Source organism: Gossypium hirsutum, chromosome D05 (assembly GCF_007990345.1).
Source record: "Gossypium hirsutum isolate 1008001.06 chromosome D05, Gossypium_hirsutum_v2.1, whole genome shotgun sequence".
NCBI classification, from domain to species: domain Eukaryota; kingdom Viridiplantae; phylum Streptophyta; class Magnoliopsida; order Malvales; family Malvaceae; genus Gossypium; species Gossypium hirsutum.
Window position 1 is genome coordinate 26,035,951 of NC_053441.1, and position 18,857 is coordinate 26,054,807.

The 18,857-nt window shown below is 32.3% G+C and overlaps 3 protein-coding genes across 4 annotated transcripts; all 3 read right to left on the reverse strand.

The window, feature by feature from the left end:
- Positions 1 to 1,834: 1,834 nt before the first annotated feature.
- LOC107900625 (GATA transcription factor 25) lies at positions 1,835 to 6,630 on the reverse strand. Its single transcript, XM_016826297.2, has 7 exons — positions 6,145 to 6,630; positions 5,813 to 5,896; positions 5,593 to 5,723; positions 3,812 to 3,907; positions 3,535 to 3,640; positions 2,505 to 2,564; positions 1,835 to 2,392 (listed from the first exon to the last, which is right to left on the reverse strand). Exons 1-7 carry the CDS (start codon positions 6,442 to 6,444, stop codon positions 2,321 to 2,323), a joined length of 849 nt encoding a protein of 282 aa, XP_016681786.2. The 5' UTR covers positions 6,445 to 6,630; the 3' UTR covers positions 1,835 to 2,320.
- A 5,615-nt stretch (positions 6,631 to 12,245) lies between these two features.
- LOC107900634 (protein NETWORKED 2A-like) lies at positions 12,246 to 14,438 on the reverse strand. Of its 2 annotated transcripts, none has more exons than XR_005914104.1 (2): positions 12,899 to 14,438; positions 12,246 to 12,636 (listed from the first exon to the last, which is right to left on the reverse strand). XR_005914104.1 is itself a non-coding variant. In XM_016826304.2 (2 exons), the coding sequence occupies exon 1, from the start codon at positions 14,436 to 14,438 to the stop codon at positions 12,957 to 12,959; it is 1,482 nt and encodes a 493-aa protein (XP_016681793.2). In that variant the 3' UTR covers positions 12,246 to 12,636; positions 12,951 to 12,956. The 2 variants fall into 2 exon arrangements, 1 of the variants encoding a protein (XP_016681793.2); XM_016826304.2 differs by having other exon boundaries at positions 12,951 to 14,438.
- Positions 14,439 to 14,525: 87 nt separating this feature from the next.
- LOC107900641 (protein NETWORKED 2A) lies at positions 14,526 to 17,084 on the reverse strand. The gene is made up of 2 exons (XM_016826313.2): positions 16,802 to 17,084; positions 14,526 to 15,865 (listed from the first exon to the last, which is right to left on the reverse strand). The coding sequence occupies exons 1-2, from the start codon at positions 16,896 to 16,898 to the stop codon at positions 14,526 to 14,528; spliced, it is 1,437 nt and encodes a 478-aa protein (XP_016681802.1). The 5' UTR covers positions 16,899 to 17,084.
- Between the last annotated feature and the right edge of the window lie 1,773 nt (positions 17,085 to 18,857).

The window sequence follows — 18,857 nt, forward strand, 5'->3', positions numbered from 1 at the left end:
ATATAACTATCACCAAATCGTAAAATTATTAAAAATTTAATATTTTTAGGGTAAACTACACCTATGGTCATTTTTATTTATTTTAGGTTACATTTTGGTCACTTAACTTTAAAATATTACGTTTTAGTCACTTACGTTATCATGTTGTAACATTTTAATCACTGAGCCGTTAATTGCTGTTAACGGTGTAACGTTAAGCTGACGTGGCACGTTAAATCATCATTTCAAACAAAAATTTTAGGTTAAATTATACAACCGATCCCCATTTTTTTTGTTTTGGGCAATTTAATTTTTTTCTTTTATATTCTTTAAACTTTATTCTCTTTTTCTCTTTATTTTCCATTATCTTTTGTTTCTCCTTCTATTTTCCTACCTTTTCCATGTCTTTTAACATATTAAAAAGTCGAATTGGCAGTGAAGAGAGAAGTAGGAAGTCGAAAGCCATCATTGCCTATAATCAAAACCCATAAACCCGTACCATGATTCTTTCTTCATTGCCAATTCGACTTCCTGATATGTTAAAAGAAATGGAAAAGGTAGGAAATAGAGGGGGAAGCAGAAGAAAATGGAAAATAAAGAAAAAAAAAAGAAAGAAAGAAAGTTAAAAGAACATAAAAGAAAAAAATAAATTACTCAAAATGAAAAAAATATAGGGACCAATTGTATAATTTAACCTAAAATTTTTGTTTGAAATGATAATTTAATGTGTCACGTCAGCTTATCATTACATTGTTAACGGCAATTAATGGCTCAATGATTAAAATGTTACAATATGAAAACGTAAGTGACTAAAACATAACATTTCAAACATAAGTAACTAAAATATAACCTGAGGTAAACAAAAAGGACCATGAATATAGTTTACCCATATTTTTATAAGCATTAAATACAAACTTTACAGACATACGATACAATATGATACTTGAAACTCAAAATCTCAAAATCATCTTTCCCTCTACTTTACCATTTCAACTAAATAATATATAATTTTCATATTATTGTATTTTTTATATATATATATTTGTTACAGATAAAGTGTCAATGTGCCATAATCTAATTACTATTAAGAGCCAATAAGAACATTTATACTAAAAAAATCCATTTAGATCTAAACTTGTTAACTTGACAATGGGTTCAATTTTTAATTTCTTTGTTCATCTTTTCTTTCAAAAAAAGGTAGCAAATAACTGAACTGTAATGATAATTTGCAATAATAAGAGGTCTGAAATTTGATACTATTTCCGATAATGTAATGATTATAAGTTCTAATTTATGCTGCCAACTAAGGACTCAAAAGGTCAAAACAGGGGCAGTAGTTTACTGGCAGATCAACCAATAATAATCAAAGCAAAGCCAAGTGAAGAATAAAATCATTATTTTTCACAGCAAAGACATCCCCCATGGTTGATTCTCAGTTTGGCTGGAACTTGATCCGCCTTTATTTGTTGCCCACAAATGAGAACAAGAAAAACACTAGTAGTAGTATATGCTCCGACTCTTTATCCTTGTCAAGGAATTGTGTGGTCAATGCATATTTGGATATACAATATGAGGATATAATGCTCTAAAGACCTTCTAAATACATGAAAAAACTTCAAATTTTTTGATATACCCGTGTTTGACACACTTCAATCCGAATAACACATGTAAGTAATTCACATTTTTTTGGTATAAAAAGGAACCACAACCCTAGAATAGGAAAATAGGTTGCAAATACTAAGATTCGCGTACGAATCAACTGGATTAATACTCGCATTCCACATATTTAACCAACACAGATCCACTCTAAATATATTACCAGACTCACTAGGAAAATGAATGATCAGAACAAGGATTTGACTAACAGGGAAGTGGAATACAAACTCCAATTAATGTTTATAAGAAAAAAAGATTATTCATCCTTTACATTAACTAATATGCATTTGATTAGAACATAAAGGAGGCTTAGATAGTTCATCTAAGGTAGTTTTTGGGAGGGGATATGATATTGGAGCATACAGCCTATAAATCGTAGCTAAGAAAGCTGAAGCTTTGGGTGATACATCCGGAATGGGTTTTTTCTCTTGAAGAGGTAATCTCATGCAAAAGTACTCTAACCAAAGGAATAGGAGGAGAAAACCTAGTATACAGACTAAGGCAACTATGATATCTGTACATATAGCACAACTTTGAAGGAACTTAATAATCGAGATCTAGCTGAAACAGTGGCCATATTTGCACGGACAATAATGCTTGGCAATTAGCACAGAGCCATCAGAAAGAAACTATATTGCTTCGTGTAGGAATAGCAATTTCGGAATCGGAGTAATTTGCTTCATTATCAAACGGAAACTATATTGCTTTGTGTAGGAATAGCAGTTCCAGAATCTGAATCATTTGCTTCACTATCTCTCTATATCATACAAAAATGCAAAGCCTAGATTAGGTTACTGAAAGAATAAGGGGGCAAATTAGAACATTTGGTCAAGAAGCCCAATAATAAGTTTATACATTAAGAAACTTACATGCTCGACTGGAGGCACGGAATGATCTCGTGTTTTCTTGGGAAGATCCCTCAAAGTACCCTGCATGAAAGTTCATTTGTGAGAAACTCAAAACATGTAGCCATGCTGAATTTTCAACAAGGGCAAAACATCGGTACACTTAAAAAAATGCCCAAAAGAAATAGGATAAAACTTTAAAGGTAAGAAACAATGGGGAGGGTTTAGTGGAGGGAAATGTATTTCCTCCCTCAACCACAATGGCAGACCTTCTCAATCCACATTTGTGAATCAGCAATATAGTTTACCCCACCCCAGATAATGAGCAGAGTTTTTATCCATGTTCAATATGCTAAAATCGGACAATAGAAAAATGCTTGGAGAATTTTTTCAGTGCTAATGTGGAGCAGAGAGAGAAAGAGGGAGGGTGTCAGGAAAAAGAAGGCAGGTAAACATCAAAGAAGAAAAAATCCCAGAAACTCATGATATTGCTAAAATCACAATCTTCTATGCATACAAAAGAGACAAATATTACATAATATATATAACTGCATAATGTGCAATGTGTTCTGTGCAAGTGTTTTTGTATGTAGAACAAAATTCAGAGGCAGAGGGGGAAAGAGAGAAAGGGCAGAAGGTGCAACGGGTATCAAAGGCTAGTGTCAACAGGAAACACAAAGTAAATGAACTAAACGAAAAAAGTTAAGAGACTGCATGTTGGATGCAAGAGGTATCTTGAGAGTTAGACAACCAAGGAAGGTTGCAGGAGACTTATTGCAGTCAACATCTTAGGTTAAACAGTATATCTAGGTAGAAAGCAGGGAATAGTATTCGGGATATATAATTCCAGGATGAAATTAAATTGAAAGCAGAAAAGTAAAAAATAACTCCTTGACAGTGAACTGATGATAGTGATAAAATTGCCCAATCTATGAATAGAACTATGATGGCAAATGTAGCAACAGAATCATGGGGCAGTAAATTTTCTCCACTGAAAATGAAAAACATGGACAAAGCGAAGGACTGAACTATCAATAACAGCAGAGATACCAACCTTATTTGCCCAAAAAAGTCCACAAGCATTGCACAAAGACCTTGGACCAGATGGACCACGTCGCATCATTGGGGTTGAATTTGAGCTAATGCCACAGTGAGTACATCTGGAAGAGTGAGAAATGGAATTATATTATAACTTAATTGAGAATTCACCAGGAAATCTTATAATGATGTCAGTAAATGAAATACCTTAGAAAAGAGAAAAATGAGAAATATAGTGTAGTTCAGGGAAATACAATAATAAACAACACTTTGGAAGCTGGTATAAAACTCACGAATTATCTGGTAGGTTATCATTATCCTGAGTACTGCAGCTGTCAGTTCTATCAGACTTCTTGGAAGATGTAAATTGACCTCTATTACGCTGCATCCTGATACACTCATACATATCAGAAACATGAACTTGGCAATTGTGGAACAAATAAAAATTTGTCAATAAGGCCGGACAGTCCCTAATGAGTTTTTCTATATTCCTTTTCAGTTAAACAAAGCATCCTAAGATACTAAGACTTCAGTTTATATGAAGCGTTGTATATATAGTTCTAAATTATGCTGTTACTTGATCAAAAAGAAAATCCTGTTAATCATTACTAGATATAGAATCCTCTCCCATTTGTCCATGTCGTTCTACAGTTGCATTTGCACCTAAAGCAGCCAATTAAACTTTGAAGGAAAATAGTACTCCCTGCTATTGTTAGAATTCTTTAACTTCTTTACCCTTTTAAGAGACCCTTATTCAACTTCAATCATTTCTTCTACAAAAGGAGTGTGTCTAACTGAAAACAATTAATGAGACAGAATCTGTTAAACTTGCCTGACCAGAACAGCTTAAACTTTTTGTTTCCAGTTAGAACAAAATCCCCTAAATCACCAATATTAAACCTATAATGAATTGATTATTAACTTGGTGCTAGAAACCCTCACATTTCTTGAGACACGAGATGCAAATAAGGTTGCTTGAGTGAAATAAGGTGCAATATGTATATCGGTGTATTTATGGATGTGCTGTGTATAGATATAAAATAAGTTTAAGATATATAATGATGATAATAAACTCTAAACACTGGTCCAGTTATATACAAAACATGCAAAATTTTTGTTGAATATTGTCGGCTAATATCCATGATTTTCTTAGGGTCCCACGTTTGTAACTGAATATTCAAATTTTGAGAAGTAGAGAGTCAGTTATTAATTTTGAGAAGTAGAGAGTCAGTTATTATTTCCTTTCTTACTAGTAAAGATTTATTTACTGAAAAAAGTTCAAAATGAAATAAATAGAAGAGAACTTCAATGCAGGCATTTTTTATGGTGCTATGTCTAGGCGCACCAGGCGAGTGACTGATCAAATGTGCCTAGCCTGAGTGGGGACTGAGGTGCATTTGCTCTATGATTCTAAAGTGCAGTCTGATCTAAGAAATATTTCCTTTTAAAACCTGATATATTAATTTAACAGCACTGTTTTTACTCATAGATTCTTAAAGATTTGCTAACAATTTTACTTTAAAGACCAGAGGACATAGCAATATCTCATTAACTAGATTCCTCAATAGAGAAGACAAATTTAATATAAGCTTCTCTATCCAGTACCATATGAGCATGCAACAATGATTATTGATCACCCTTTAGAATTAACAGGTGCTCTACTTTTATTGTCTCCCCAAGCTATGCCCTTTACAAAGATCCTTGGATTATAACCCTAAAATATATAGCATACATAAAAATTGTGACGTATGCAATGATCAGATTCAATAGCACATGAAAAGGAGCAACATAACTTCTATAAATACAAAAGTTGTAATAAAAATTATTTGCTTTTGGCTATACCTTACAATCAACATATCTCTCATAGAATAAACCATACTCTCCTTAAAGTCTTAAAGCTCAGTAATTTCTCAAACCTCTAAAGGGCCAGTGTTACTATAACAATTTCTAGGATAAGTTGTTAGCATCAATTGCAAGATCAATAAAAAGGATCTTTCTAGTTCAAAATTTGACAAAAACTTTTACAAGCACAGCCAGGTAAACTAACTGCATTTCAGGGAAGGAAAATGCACACCTAAGAGCAACCTCCTGGCGAACACCATATCTGACTTTCTTATCAAAGCATCGCTCTTTTCTCTTCTGACGAAACCTATCTAAAGAAGCTGCCCTATGCGGTTGATTAGATCTCGGAAAGTCTACACCACTCTAAGCATGAAAAAGGGTAACTTTAAAATAAAAAAAGAACAAAAGAAACGTAAAATAATTTCTAAATTCAACAAATTTAAGAGAATTACCCTTAGGTTCTGGGATGACATTTCAACGCCATGGGGACCTGAAGTCAGTTCACATCCACCCAACAGTAATAACACCGCATGGAACTGAAAAAAAAACGATTCAAAATGAAAATCTTTACAATGTGTATTTCATTGGGGAAAATTCAGAAAAACATGAATGATAAAAAGTATGATTTGAAGTCCCGTATTGTTTTAATAACTCAAAATAAGTGGAAATGAAGTCATGTCTCTCTTCAATTTAAGTCGTCAATGTTGGTTATTCAGAAACCAAACAATTCAGCAAAACCTAATTGGCTTAACTGAAAAAAAAAACTTAAAAGGGAAAACGATACCTTATTAGGAGTAATAGCATCGAAAACATAGACCTGGCCGCGAAACGAGAGAGTGAGTTGGCTGGCGTCGTCAACTCGCTGAACGATAGCCAAGTCAGCGGCGGAAGCAGCTTCGGCAGTGGCGTAGATGGGATCGGTGTGGACGCCCTCAACTCCGACGCCGTTGTCAAGAGGGTGAGCGTCGTAACTAACATTTTGGTGATTATCGACGGATGCGGAGGCTGAAACATCGTCAGGGACGTCCACGCCGGAGCTGGTGACCGGGGCGGGGACATTCATGGGCTGGGACTGTCCGTACATCGATGAAAATTGGGATGTTGAAGTATTACAGGGAACAAAAGGGGGGAAATGTGAAGCGGAAAACCCTAATTAATTAATTAATCAATCAATCAATCAAAGAGAAGTAAATTAGTGGATAATTTTAAAAAAAAATGATTTCGTTTTGGGAGAGTTTAAAGTGGGAGGGAATCGAAGGAATTTCAAAACAGTACATTAAACAATGAATATTTATCACCTATCACCGTAATTAAAACTAATTACTGAAATAGCAATACTATAATACCATTTACACCCTAATCAAGATATATATATATATATATCAGGATTTGAATTTGAATAAATCTTGAGTTGGTTTCATCATCTCTGAATGTTAGATAATATAAAATTTATAATAAAAAAATGTTAGATAATATAAATAAGTATGTATCTACTTATTATTTAATATAAAAAATATTAAAAACTTGAATAAATTATATATCTTTTTAAAAATGACATATTCAAATTAATGCATTTATCTTTCTTTCAAAATTATCTAAAATAATATAAAATATTATAACAATAATATTAAAATTAAAAAATAAAAATCAATATTTACTTTTATCAAACAACGTAATCATATTTTATATTTCGTGCTTCTATTTATTAATTTTTCAACACTTAAATTTTCAGTTTATCAAACATACCCTAAATTCTTATCTAACTCTTGAACAAATTTACAAAGTTTACACAAAATCAATGATCAACATTGTAACGGCCCGATTTTAGCCGGTGTCAATACATGTAGTTTCGAAACTAAATTCCGTAATTCGAATTAGTGAAATTATTAATAGAAGGATTTATATATCTAGTGCAATATTATATTATTGAATTGTCTAGTTATTAAATCGAAAAAATTATTAATTATAATACAGGGATTAAATTGTAAAAGTATAATCGCTATTGAGTTTTAATTTAGAAAATGCAAGAGGACATATATAACATATATTACAATTCAACCGCCTCTCATCATGACGAGTTTCTAAGGGCGATTGGGTGCGGTGTAGTGCGTTTAGCTTACTTTTTGTCTCCACTCTACAGTATTGCTACAGTATCTAATCTCACCGCCACCGCTATTTTTACACTAACCGCAGGTAAACGTACCGTCCATCTAAACCCACCCTAAGTCAAGATCCTCTCCAAATTCTTCTTATTTTTTTACCTTGAATTCGATTTTTTTAAACCCTACCATAGATTTGTTGAGGGAAGATAATCATATTACTCCAGTGATGATGGATATGGTCATTTTTATTAGATTATTAATTAAAGGGCAAACTACAAGTTTAATCACTTAAGTATAGTTGAAATTACATATTAGTCATCAAACATTAAAATTTTACTATACTATCACTAATGTTATTGAATTGTTACGTTATAATCACTAAATTGTTAATTATTGTAAACGATGTAACAAGCGTGTGGCCATTAACATTATTCCTCTTTTCTTTTTTTTTTCTTTCCTTCCTTTTTGTGCCAACTTTTTTTTCTTCTTTTTCTTTCACTCTCCATAAAAGCGTCAATTAGAGGATGCACCCTCCCAATCAGAACTCATCCAGTATGTTTACCTTCCTTTTCCATTGCTATAAACTTTTGGCAGTAAATTTTTTTAATATTACGCAAGTTATTTGAATGTGTCTAAGTTTAGTGATTATTCATGTTGAGGAGGTCGACTCTTTTGAGAAAAATTTTTAAAACCGACACTTTAAAAACTTCTCTTAAAAAAACCAATCCACATTCAACATAATCTGAAGTTTTATAACTTGTTAGCTTTTAGAAACAAATTCAAAATTTGCTTCAAATGATATTATGACATCCGAAATATACTTAGATTTGCTACTCCTACCTCCCTCACAACACCCTGGTTATTAAGTTTCGATTTAGATGAGAGACGTGATTAGTTTTGGTGAGATTGAAAAAATTATAATAATAAGATTAACTATTGAAGCGGTAAAATATGTGTTTAGATGTGAACGCAACGGTGATAGTAAAATTAAAATGAAAATGTTCATTAAGGATATTAATCTAAAAAAATATTGTCAAATTGTTTTTATATTTTTAATAATATTTAAGATTTTAATATATTTTATTTTATAAATTTATTTAATTATTTTAATTAATTAATTAATTATATAATTTAAAAATCTCTTTATATTATTAAATAACTTAAAATTCTTTAAAATTTTAAAAAGATAATGAAATTAAAATCTTAAGCATATTTAATTCAAAATATTTTAAGATAACATAAATAAATAAAATAAAATAATTAACAGTTAACAATTAAGAGAGAGAGAGTTGAAGGAAGGTTTAACGCCTTGTTAATTCATGTATAAATTTGATGGTTAAAACATAATTTTAAATAAAATTATGTTTTAGTCATTAAATTTTTTTAAAAATTACATCAACTTGTAAGTATATTGTTAATCGCAATTAACAGTTCATGATCTCAACTTAATAAATTGATAACGTTAGTTATCATTAATAATTTTTTTTATATTTGATAATTAAAACAAAATTTAAACCATATATAAGTGATTAAGTCTGTAATTTACCTAGATTTCTTAAATGGATATATTATTAAGCTAGAGATAGTTATGGGCCGAGTTGGATCAGATTTAAGTTGGGTGTGATATCAATATCATACATGGTTATCAAGTCTAGCTCGACTCAAAATATGAGCCTCAAATTTTGTCATGTCTCAAACCATATCTATAAATGATTAATCTAAATTTGTTTGAGCATGTTCGTATTATTTTTAAATAATATTCATTAATTTTGTATCTTTTCCTTTTATTAAAATTTTAAATATAAACAACTTAGCATGTGTCGGTTTAAGAGTTTAAATTATATTAGTATTATATTAAAAAATCACTTTTTAGACATTCAGTAAAGATGTACCACTTCATTTAAAAAAAATCGAATTAATATTATACACTACATAAATTTTTCTAAATAATATTTTAACTGTAAATGGTGTTGACTAATTCATAAAATTAAGATAAAAATTAACAAATACTAATGGTAACCTACTATTTATGGTTTTTTGGTCAACTATATTTATGATTTATGATTTGTGATATATGATATGGTAGGATAAAATTTAAAAATTTAAAAATTATGATTTTAAAGAAAGGGCTAGATTAGAATTTAGAGTCTAAAAATATATATGATTTTAAGGTTTAAGATTTTAGAGTTTAGAGTTTCATCTAAAAAAATAAATTAAATTTATTAAATTTAGAGTTAAAAATAGTAATAAAAGTTAATTTGATGTTTTTTAATGTATTATATTATTCATGCACTTTAAAAATATATGATATGGTATGTTATTATTTAGTACCTAAAAAGTGATTTTTTAAGATCATAGAGTTGAGCTCAAGCTTTAAATATTGATTCAGGATGTTAACATGTGTATTTTAAAGACAATGATTAATTTAGCCCTCTAACTTTACAAAAAAAATATTTAGCCATCCATTTAAATTTTCGTCTCTTTTAGCCATTGAACTTACGTTGTTTGTCAAATCACCCCAAAATGAATGAAAAAATTAACGTGTCTTAACTTTACTAATGTGGCATACACGTTGATTGTCATGTAGATGCCACATCAGTAGTTAATTAATTTTTTAATATTTAAAATTTAAAAAAAATTAAAAAATATTAACATTATTAAAAAATATATAAAAGTTTTAAAATTTAAAATTTAATTAATTGTTGAATTAAATGAAAGGCTAAAATATTATTTTTTATAAAATTGGATGGTCAAATAAGTTGTTTATTTTAAATGGATATAGTAATCTAATAGTTTTATGGGTAAACTATATAAATGGTCACCAACTGTGCTCATGTTTCTGTTTTGGTCATCTAACTCTAAAAAAATTTAATTTAGGTATTAACGCTTGAATTTGTTCTTATTTTGGTCACCCGTTGTTAAATTGATAACGAAAAGCCTTTTTTTACCTAATAATAACATATTTAGTCCTCAATACTTACATATTCTATCAATTTGATCCTAATTCTAAAAATTCAATTTAACCCTTCACATTTATAGATTTCATCAATTTGATCTTCAAACTTCCTAACTAAAACTTCCAGCTTTTATAATAGAAGCATTACACATCTATAGATTTGTAAACCCCAAAAAAAAAAACTCCAATAAAACAAATGGTTAGAGGCTTTGTATTGGTATCAAAGTAACCCAATAAAACTTTTTTTTTTCTAATTTGCAATACTCAAACTTAAAATTTTAAATATTAATTTTTTATCACTTAATCCAATAAGTATATAATTTGTAAGCAATATAAGTGACATCCAAGAAAACAAAGACACCCTTTTTTTACTTAGGTATGAAAAATTATAAAATAGTTATTTAGTCTAACGGTGTCCAAACTTAGAATTTGTAAATATAAAGAGTTAAATTTTTGAATTATTTAGAAATAGGATCAAATTGATAGGATATGTAAATATTGAATACTAAATGTGTTATTATACCAGATAGAAAAAGACTTTCTCCCACCAATTTAATAACTGTCGGTGACTAAAATAGGAACGAACTTAAAAGTTAATGTCTAAATTAAAAATTTTTAAAGCAAAAAGAAACGAGGGGAACCATTTGTATAGTTTCCTCTAATTTCATTTAAACCCCTCTGAAACTGAGGACCAGCTTTCAAGCTTGGACGAACTGTGAGTAAAGCTCTTAAACAGTTTTAGCCTGGACTTACTGTGAACAATCTCACGACAGTCATAACGGCTCCTTGTAAAACCCCATCAATTCAAGGTTCAGAACCATCATCGCCATCCCCTGCTAATTCTCCCCTGTTTCTTTTGTTTATGTTAAAATTCTTGAAGATATGGACCGATCTTCTTTTACAAGCCTCTATAATTCTCGCTACATTATTCATGTTCCTCGCCGTGCACGATATCTCCAGAAAGATCTTCCCCAAAATCCGCTAACGGAATCGCGCTGACTCCCTAGCTAAGCGCCACTTCGTCGTCGGTACTCAGCTCCTCGCTCAAGCTCGATCGTCGGCCAACTCTTTAGCCAAACAAGCCGAATCCGAAACTAACAAAGCCGTTTCTCTTGACCCAAAAGACGCCGCTCCTTACACCCTCAAAGCCTTCGCCGTTGATCTCCAGGGATTCAAGACCTCCGCTCTCCATTCCCTCAACGTCGCCCTTTCCCCTCTCACTGCCAAGTCGTTGACTGATAAAGAATGAGGCGACGCGCTGTTTAAACGAGCCGAGTTGAAAATGGCCTTGAACCGACGCGGCAACCGAGTCAACTCAATAATCGACGATTTGACTGAGGCTGTAGAGTTGAGTTCGGATAACGTGAAGGTGTTTTGTTTGTTAGGGAAGTGTTATGAAATGAAGAAGATGAAATCAGAAGCTAAAGCGGCTTTCAAGGAGGCAGTTAAAACAGAGCCTAGCTCTTACGTCGCACGCGCTGCCCTTCACCGGTTGCGCAGGTAGGTGTGGCCCCTTTCTTCCAGCATCTTGATTTTGACATCATCGCGGTTTCAACATTTTATTCATTTTGTAGCTTAATTATCAAGGATAATTATTACAATTTACAAATATAAGAGATAAATGCCTATTTTGCACCTTAAATTGTTAATATTATTATATGAAGAAAGTAATGAAATCGAACTCTGTTGTGTCTTTCCATGTTTTAGACAATGCAACCATTTTTCAGTTCTTAATTCTTGTCTGAGGTTTCCCTCTGCAACTCCTGTTATAAAAACCAAAAGCTGAAATTTGATTTGAGGATTTTCACCAATTAAAAATAAAATATATACTAAAAATTTATGTATTGAATGCAATTTGAATATATACTGAGTATATGTAATTACCAAAACAAAAAATAAAATAAAATAAAGGTTTACATCTATCATTATGAACAACTAACTCTCTTCAGAACTGATTTATCCTATTGCTTACTTTTATCCCAAGGCAGAGTCACCTAAGATGTTTCTTCTTGTTAGGCACTGTGCTTCCGGTTTAGTTTAGCAAACCATGACGGTAGAGGGCTCTGTTCGCAACCAATGTGCCTAAAGCACGGACATTTCAAGCGTCTTTGGAGAGCTTGAATCCGACTTGCTCTTCACGAGGGATGAACATCAGTGTTCCATTTTCTGCTGAAACATTCAGAGGAAATTGATGATGGATCTGCTGGTGCATACTTCCCTGCTCAAAGGAAAAGAAAAACTCAGTCAGAACTCGAAAGCAGCGGATATTTAAACTTATTGCAGGCGTGCAGAAATGTGGTGCCAGACTTGAGAACTTTGATTTGCATTGATCTTAAGTCCATGAATGGAGAACGACAGAATCAACAGACAATAATCATAGAAACATTTCTTAGTTCTACATTAGAATTATGATACAAGATCAAAGGAATTCTAAACCATTATGAATAATTAAACTCTAAATGCAAAAAAAGATTTTTAACCTGTTAGAAAAAGAAAAGAGAAATCTTCCCAATAGTGTCGTAAGAAAATTACAGTCTATCATGAAGGATCAGTAGGATCTGTAAGGTAACTATATTGTCTCTGCAAAGTCGGATGCCCGCAGGCGAACATTGATGGCCCCTTTTGCTGCCACTTGTTCTTTAACTTAATTCCGAATAAGAAAGACCGAAGAGGGATTCTAGATCGTGATCTTGACATGGATTGTTGATTTTTCGATGTTGCAGCTTCGATTTCCTTGTCCAACTCGACCATCAAATTCTCAACTTCCTCCTTGAGTTGTTTTACACAGTCGAAGCCTGCATTTAATTCGTTGGAAACCTTATTGTTTTCTTGTTTCATGTTTATAATCTCACCTTGAAGCTTTGCAGCCTGGTATCCATTGAACTGAGGCTCTCCTTCATGGCCACTGACATTGCTGATCCTTTCTATCTCTTCTTGGATGTTGCACAACGAAGAATATCGACATTGCACTTCGTCTTTCAACACCGCATTGTTTTCCAACGATAGCGTCAATTCAGTTTTGATTTCTCGGAAATGAGCGTAAATGGGGCGTGCCTCTGATCCAACAGGCTCTTCCTTTCCACCTGCTTCTTGCTTCTTTCTTTCTCTCATTTTTGATAACTCAGCTTTCAAGTCCTTGACTGAATTTTGATATTTCTGTATCTGATGAAAACATGTGCTGAACCTCAACCAAAAGGCTAGATTTTCCTCAAGCAACTCATCGATGTCAGACCGGATTTTATCTTCTACGGTTAAAATAGAACGAGATCGAGTCAAACTCCTTGCCTGCTTAGCATCTCCTTTACTTTTCTCACCTGCTTTTTTAATGGATTCACCTTCTCCCTCACCTGGATTTTCAATGGATTCACCTTCTCCCTCACCTGGATTTTCAATGGATTCACCTTTCCCCTCACCTGCTTTTTCAGTGGATTCACGTTTCCCCTCGCCTGGATTTTCAATGGATTCACCTTTCCCCTCACCTGCTGCTACAGGTGATGCCTGAATAGACTCTGTCAACGTAGATTCCGGGCTCATGATTGCATGGGATGCTTCATATTCTGACAAGTTCCCATCCTTATTTTCATCGATAAAGCTCAAGTGTTGGCGTGAAGATTGAATCTCTTCATCTCTGGCTGCGAGAGCACTCTTCAGTTCCTTGATCTGAGATGCCAATTCGTAGAAACTGTCTCGGTTTTTCTGATCTACTTCTTTAAGCTTCTTTCTTACATCTTTATAATTATGAAGAACTGAAGAGTACTCATCGAGTAAAACCTTTTCCCTCTCATCCAATCCACTCAAGTACAGCTTCCTCCAGTTTGGTAGCTCTTCTTCTTCGGTCTCTACTTTTGGATTCTCTGTATCAGTGGTACAGCTTGCTGCTTTGGACAAAGATTTCTTCTCATCTTTGAATTCATTTATCACTTCCGAATCCTTTGTCAAATCAACATCAAACTTATTTCTTGATTCAGAGTCAACAGTGTTTATTTCTTCAGCTGAGACGTCTTCATCCTTCTCTTCCATTTCACTCCCAGTGTCTAAGGCTGGACTATCCCTAGGAATCAACTCGGTACAATATTCTCTGGTTTTCCTATTTGGTTTGGCATCCACCTAGGGCTTTCCTTCTTTGGAGAGTTCGGCATTCTCGACCTCCTCATCCATCTTCACAGCATGTAAATTCACTGATAAATGATTGATATCACAACTTGCTGCAGTGAAATGAGCTTTGAGGCTGTTATTTTGTTCTATAATAGTTTTTAGAAGCTCTTTAACCCCACTCAGTTCCCCCTCCAACACACTAATCCTCTGTTCCATGCTGTCCGAGCCTTCAGCTAGCACTTCCTCATCTTCTTCGAGGCTCTTAACGTGTTCCTGAAGCTCATCGGCATCCGATTTCAATCTTTTTACCGAAGCATTCTCAGAAAAGACTGCAGTTTCCATGTTAACAACTCTTTGTACAAGGTCATCAATTTTATCTGCAAGCTGCGACATTGTAAGAGAGGAACTCGAGTCTAATTCAAGCTTCTCCTCTATCTCCTTTTGCAGTAATTCCATATACTCTCTCCCTTTTTCCGCACTGTTGAATTCGTAAACCATGTTATCAACGTCCCTAGCTGAACTCGCCTTCTTTTGTTTCTGCTGATCTGTTTGTGGGGAATTAAACTTCTTCCTAAGAGCTTCAAACGCGTCATTTACTTTCTTAATCCTCTTGGATTCAACTCTTCCTTCTTCAGTTGATTGCTCATGTGTTTCTTGCAACTTAACCAAAGACTCTTGGCACGTTTTAAGAACTCGATTCGCCATCAAAATCCGAGCTTCATTATCGTCGATGGCAGATCTAATATCGTACTCATCCTGCAAACTGTATATCCTCTTTTGCTTTTCGGTTATGTCGTTTTCGATCTCGCACAACTTGTTATACCCTTGCTCATACGAGTTCTTCACAAGCTCCCTTTCGGTTTGCATTTCTAGAATCTCCTTTTGAAGCTTGTTTATTTCTTCCAATGCCTCCTCTTTGCTCAACCCCGAATTCAGAGACGAAGCAGCTTTAGCTGAACTAAAAGCCTTCTTTAACTGTCCCTTTCGCAACAACAACATCGACTGGCTCCGGAAATCTGTCTTTGGCGAAGGAACTCTTGATCCCGGTTTCAATGACTTCGATTTATTGAGGCTTGAAGAAGTCGATACAAGGCAACTATTTTCGTCATCTTCATCATGAAGGGAATATGGAACTTGATCAGGGAACACAGTGGCAATGGTGCGGTTGGCACTTTGTAGATCCCTTGATAAGTAATCAAATCTCTCAGCTAATGCTCGATAAGCTCGATAAGTGTCTTCAACAATGGCTAAAAGCTCTGGTCTCTTTCTATAATACATATTTGCTCTTTGTGCAAAGGAATCTCCATCATCATCAATGATTTCAAGCATGTTAGAGACTTTCTCCTCCACATCTGCGATTAAAGTCAAAATTTCAACCATTACTTCAAAAAAAATACAATACAATTCAATCTGTTGGACACTGACTAGTAGCTTAGTAACTCTAACTCAGGTTTAAGTGTCCCCTACAAGCATATGTCTAACAAGAATATGTTCTTTCATGTATTTAGTGGGTTACATCATCATACCCATGTTTGAATGAGTTGGATATAGAAAATACCTTATAAGCATTTTTTTTTCTCAAAACAAATAGGATTTAGTTACGTAACTTCTTGTTATGGTACTTCCCATTATTGACCCGAAACCTGAATATAACTCGAAATGACCCGTGACCCGAGCTTGGACCCTACAAGGTGGTTACGTTAAGAGTTTGTAGGGACGGTTCATGGGTAGGAGTCGCAAGCCAAGTTCGCATGTTCCTGGGTGTTTGCAGGCAGAGGATGCAAAATCAAGCGAGTTGACCGGCGAACACGTGTTAAGTCTAGGTCAGTATACATGTCAGCATACATGAAGCTTATCTAGGACATCATTTCGATAATCAGTAAGTGTATTTTATCAATACCTTATTCCCCCACCATGAGTACGGACAGCAAAATGCATGAAAAAGCTTATATTAAACTGGGACCATGGACAAAAATCAGGCTTGTGTTTGATAATTTCCATAATTCTAACAAAATGAAAGAAAATCCATCAACCATGCAACGGCAAAGATCTGTGAACCATGGGGCAGACAAAGAACAAGCTACAGATTACGAGATTCTACGATTGGCGTTTTATTTTTCTGAGAGCATTAGTATTCATGTATTCGATGAATTTCGTTAGGGAGTATAAGATGTGATAATTCACAACTTAATCGATCCAAGTAACCTAGATTAATGCCCACATCAAAGTTCAAACCCATTTTAAAAAAAAAACAAAAATCAAATGATTAGCGTAGAAAGCTTTATTACCATGAAGATTCTGTTCCAGCCATTTTGATTGCTTAGTTCTGATGTGGCTAGCCCACCACCATGAATACGCATTGCTCGCAACTTTCTGCAACATCATTTATATATTCTTTTGTTTCTCTCTTAATCTAAATCTCACCCCTTATCTGCAAATAAAAGAAAAAGGGATCCCATCGACAAAGGCAGTGAAGGCTTCGTTGATCGTCAATCAGTTAATCAAAATGTTGAAAACTTAGAGATTAAGAAAAAAAATTGAACTCAAAAATGGAGTTAGAAATGGAGGAGAGGATAGCTCCCCCGGATTAAGTGTTGAATCCATTGATAAAAGCTTTAATATAGGAATCACCAAATTAAGGTTAACACGTGAAAATGCATTAATTATGTCTTTTGATATAATAGTTTTTATCCTTAACTAAAAACTAAAAAATAATAGAAATTCTATCATAGTATATTTGTGATTTAGAGTATAGATATGATTAAAAATAACATACAATAATGCTAAGTTGGCATCGAGTTAGTTTGTGACACTAACTCAATCAACAACATTATTAATACCAGTATAACTATCACACGAGTATGCATATTTCTACGTGCTTAAAATAAAAGGTGTATTTGAATATAACATAAATAAATTGTGAAATGTATGGTTTGAATCTAATTAATAATAACATATGGAATATGTACGATATTAAAATGATAAAATAGATTATATTATGAGTAAAATGAAATTTAAATATGTAAATATATTATATTAAAAATATTAAATATGCTACAATTGTTTATCGTGGTGCTGCCATTAATTCAGAGTTAGTATCGAGTTGACTTATGACACCAAAGCAATATAATTTTAACACGTAAAGGGCTTTATAAATAGTGTGGATTGATATACAAATATATAACAAAATTTATATAACAAAAATATTTATTAAAGTTTCATATAAAAAATATAAACATGATCTCTAATTCAAATCTCTGTACAACTTTATAAATAGTATAAATTAAAAATTCAAATTCAAAATGAATTTGAAAAAAGAAAAACGTCGAAATACATCTCAACCTAGACATTTATATGTCTAAGTATGCACGTAGTTTTTTAAATTACAAAAAATATTATTAGTAATAACATGTCGAAAAAAAAAGTAAAAATTATGAAAAATCAAGATTATAATAGTGATTCTTACTCTTTTTTTTCTTATTCGAACTAATAAATTTTATAATGTTTTACAATTTTTCAAATAACTTTTGTATAGTTTTTAAATTTTTATGATAAAAAATTACATTCAAAATAAACAAAAGAAAATAATGGTGATCTACCAAAATTAAGCTTTTAGCGGCATTTTTAGTGGCATTTGAATCAAAATCACAGCAAAAGTTATACATTAGTGGCGTTTATGAGAAAATTGCCGCAAAAAGTCAAGTATTAGCGGCGCAAAGAATCATATTATTTTAAACAAAACGGCGCCGTTTTGCTCCCTATATTCTCACCCATCATCCAAGTTTAAAATATATGTTAAAAATGAAAAAAATTAAAATACTATTATTTGAAATGATTTTAAAATTTTTTGAGTATATGACTGATTAAATTTTTTAATTTATATATTAAATAATTTCTTATATAATTGTAAAAGAGATAATATTAATTTTAATATATTAAAATTATCATTATAGTTTAAATAATTTAAGAGATAATAAATAAACTTTATATATATTAAAATTAAAAAAATTGCTAACCCATGCATCTCTAGAGAAACAAAATTGATTAGGAAATTGAAAAAGTTATTTAAATTTCCTAAAATATTGAAAGAATATATAATTACAAAAGAGAAAAAAAATTTAAAGCTCTTTTGTTTTTTTTTCATATTTAAAATTTTTGGCTTTGTTTTCTTATATAAAAAATTATATAAAAATTTTAAATTTTATCTAATTTTTTAAATATTACTTAAATTTTAAAAAATATTTATTTAAAATTGACATGAAAGATATAATAATTCAATATAAAAAATTATTTTATTTTACGATTTAGAGTTTAAGGTTTAGTGTTTTAAGATTTTTTGTTTAA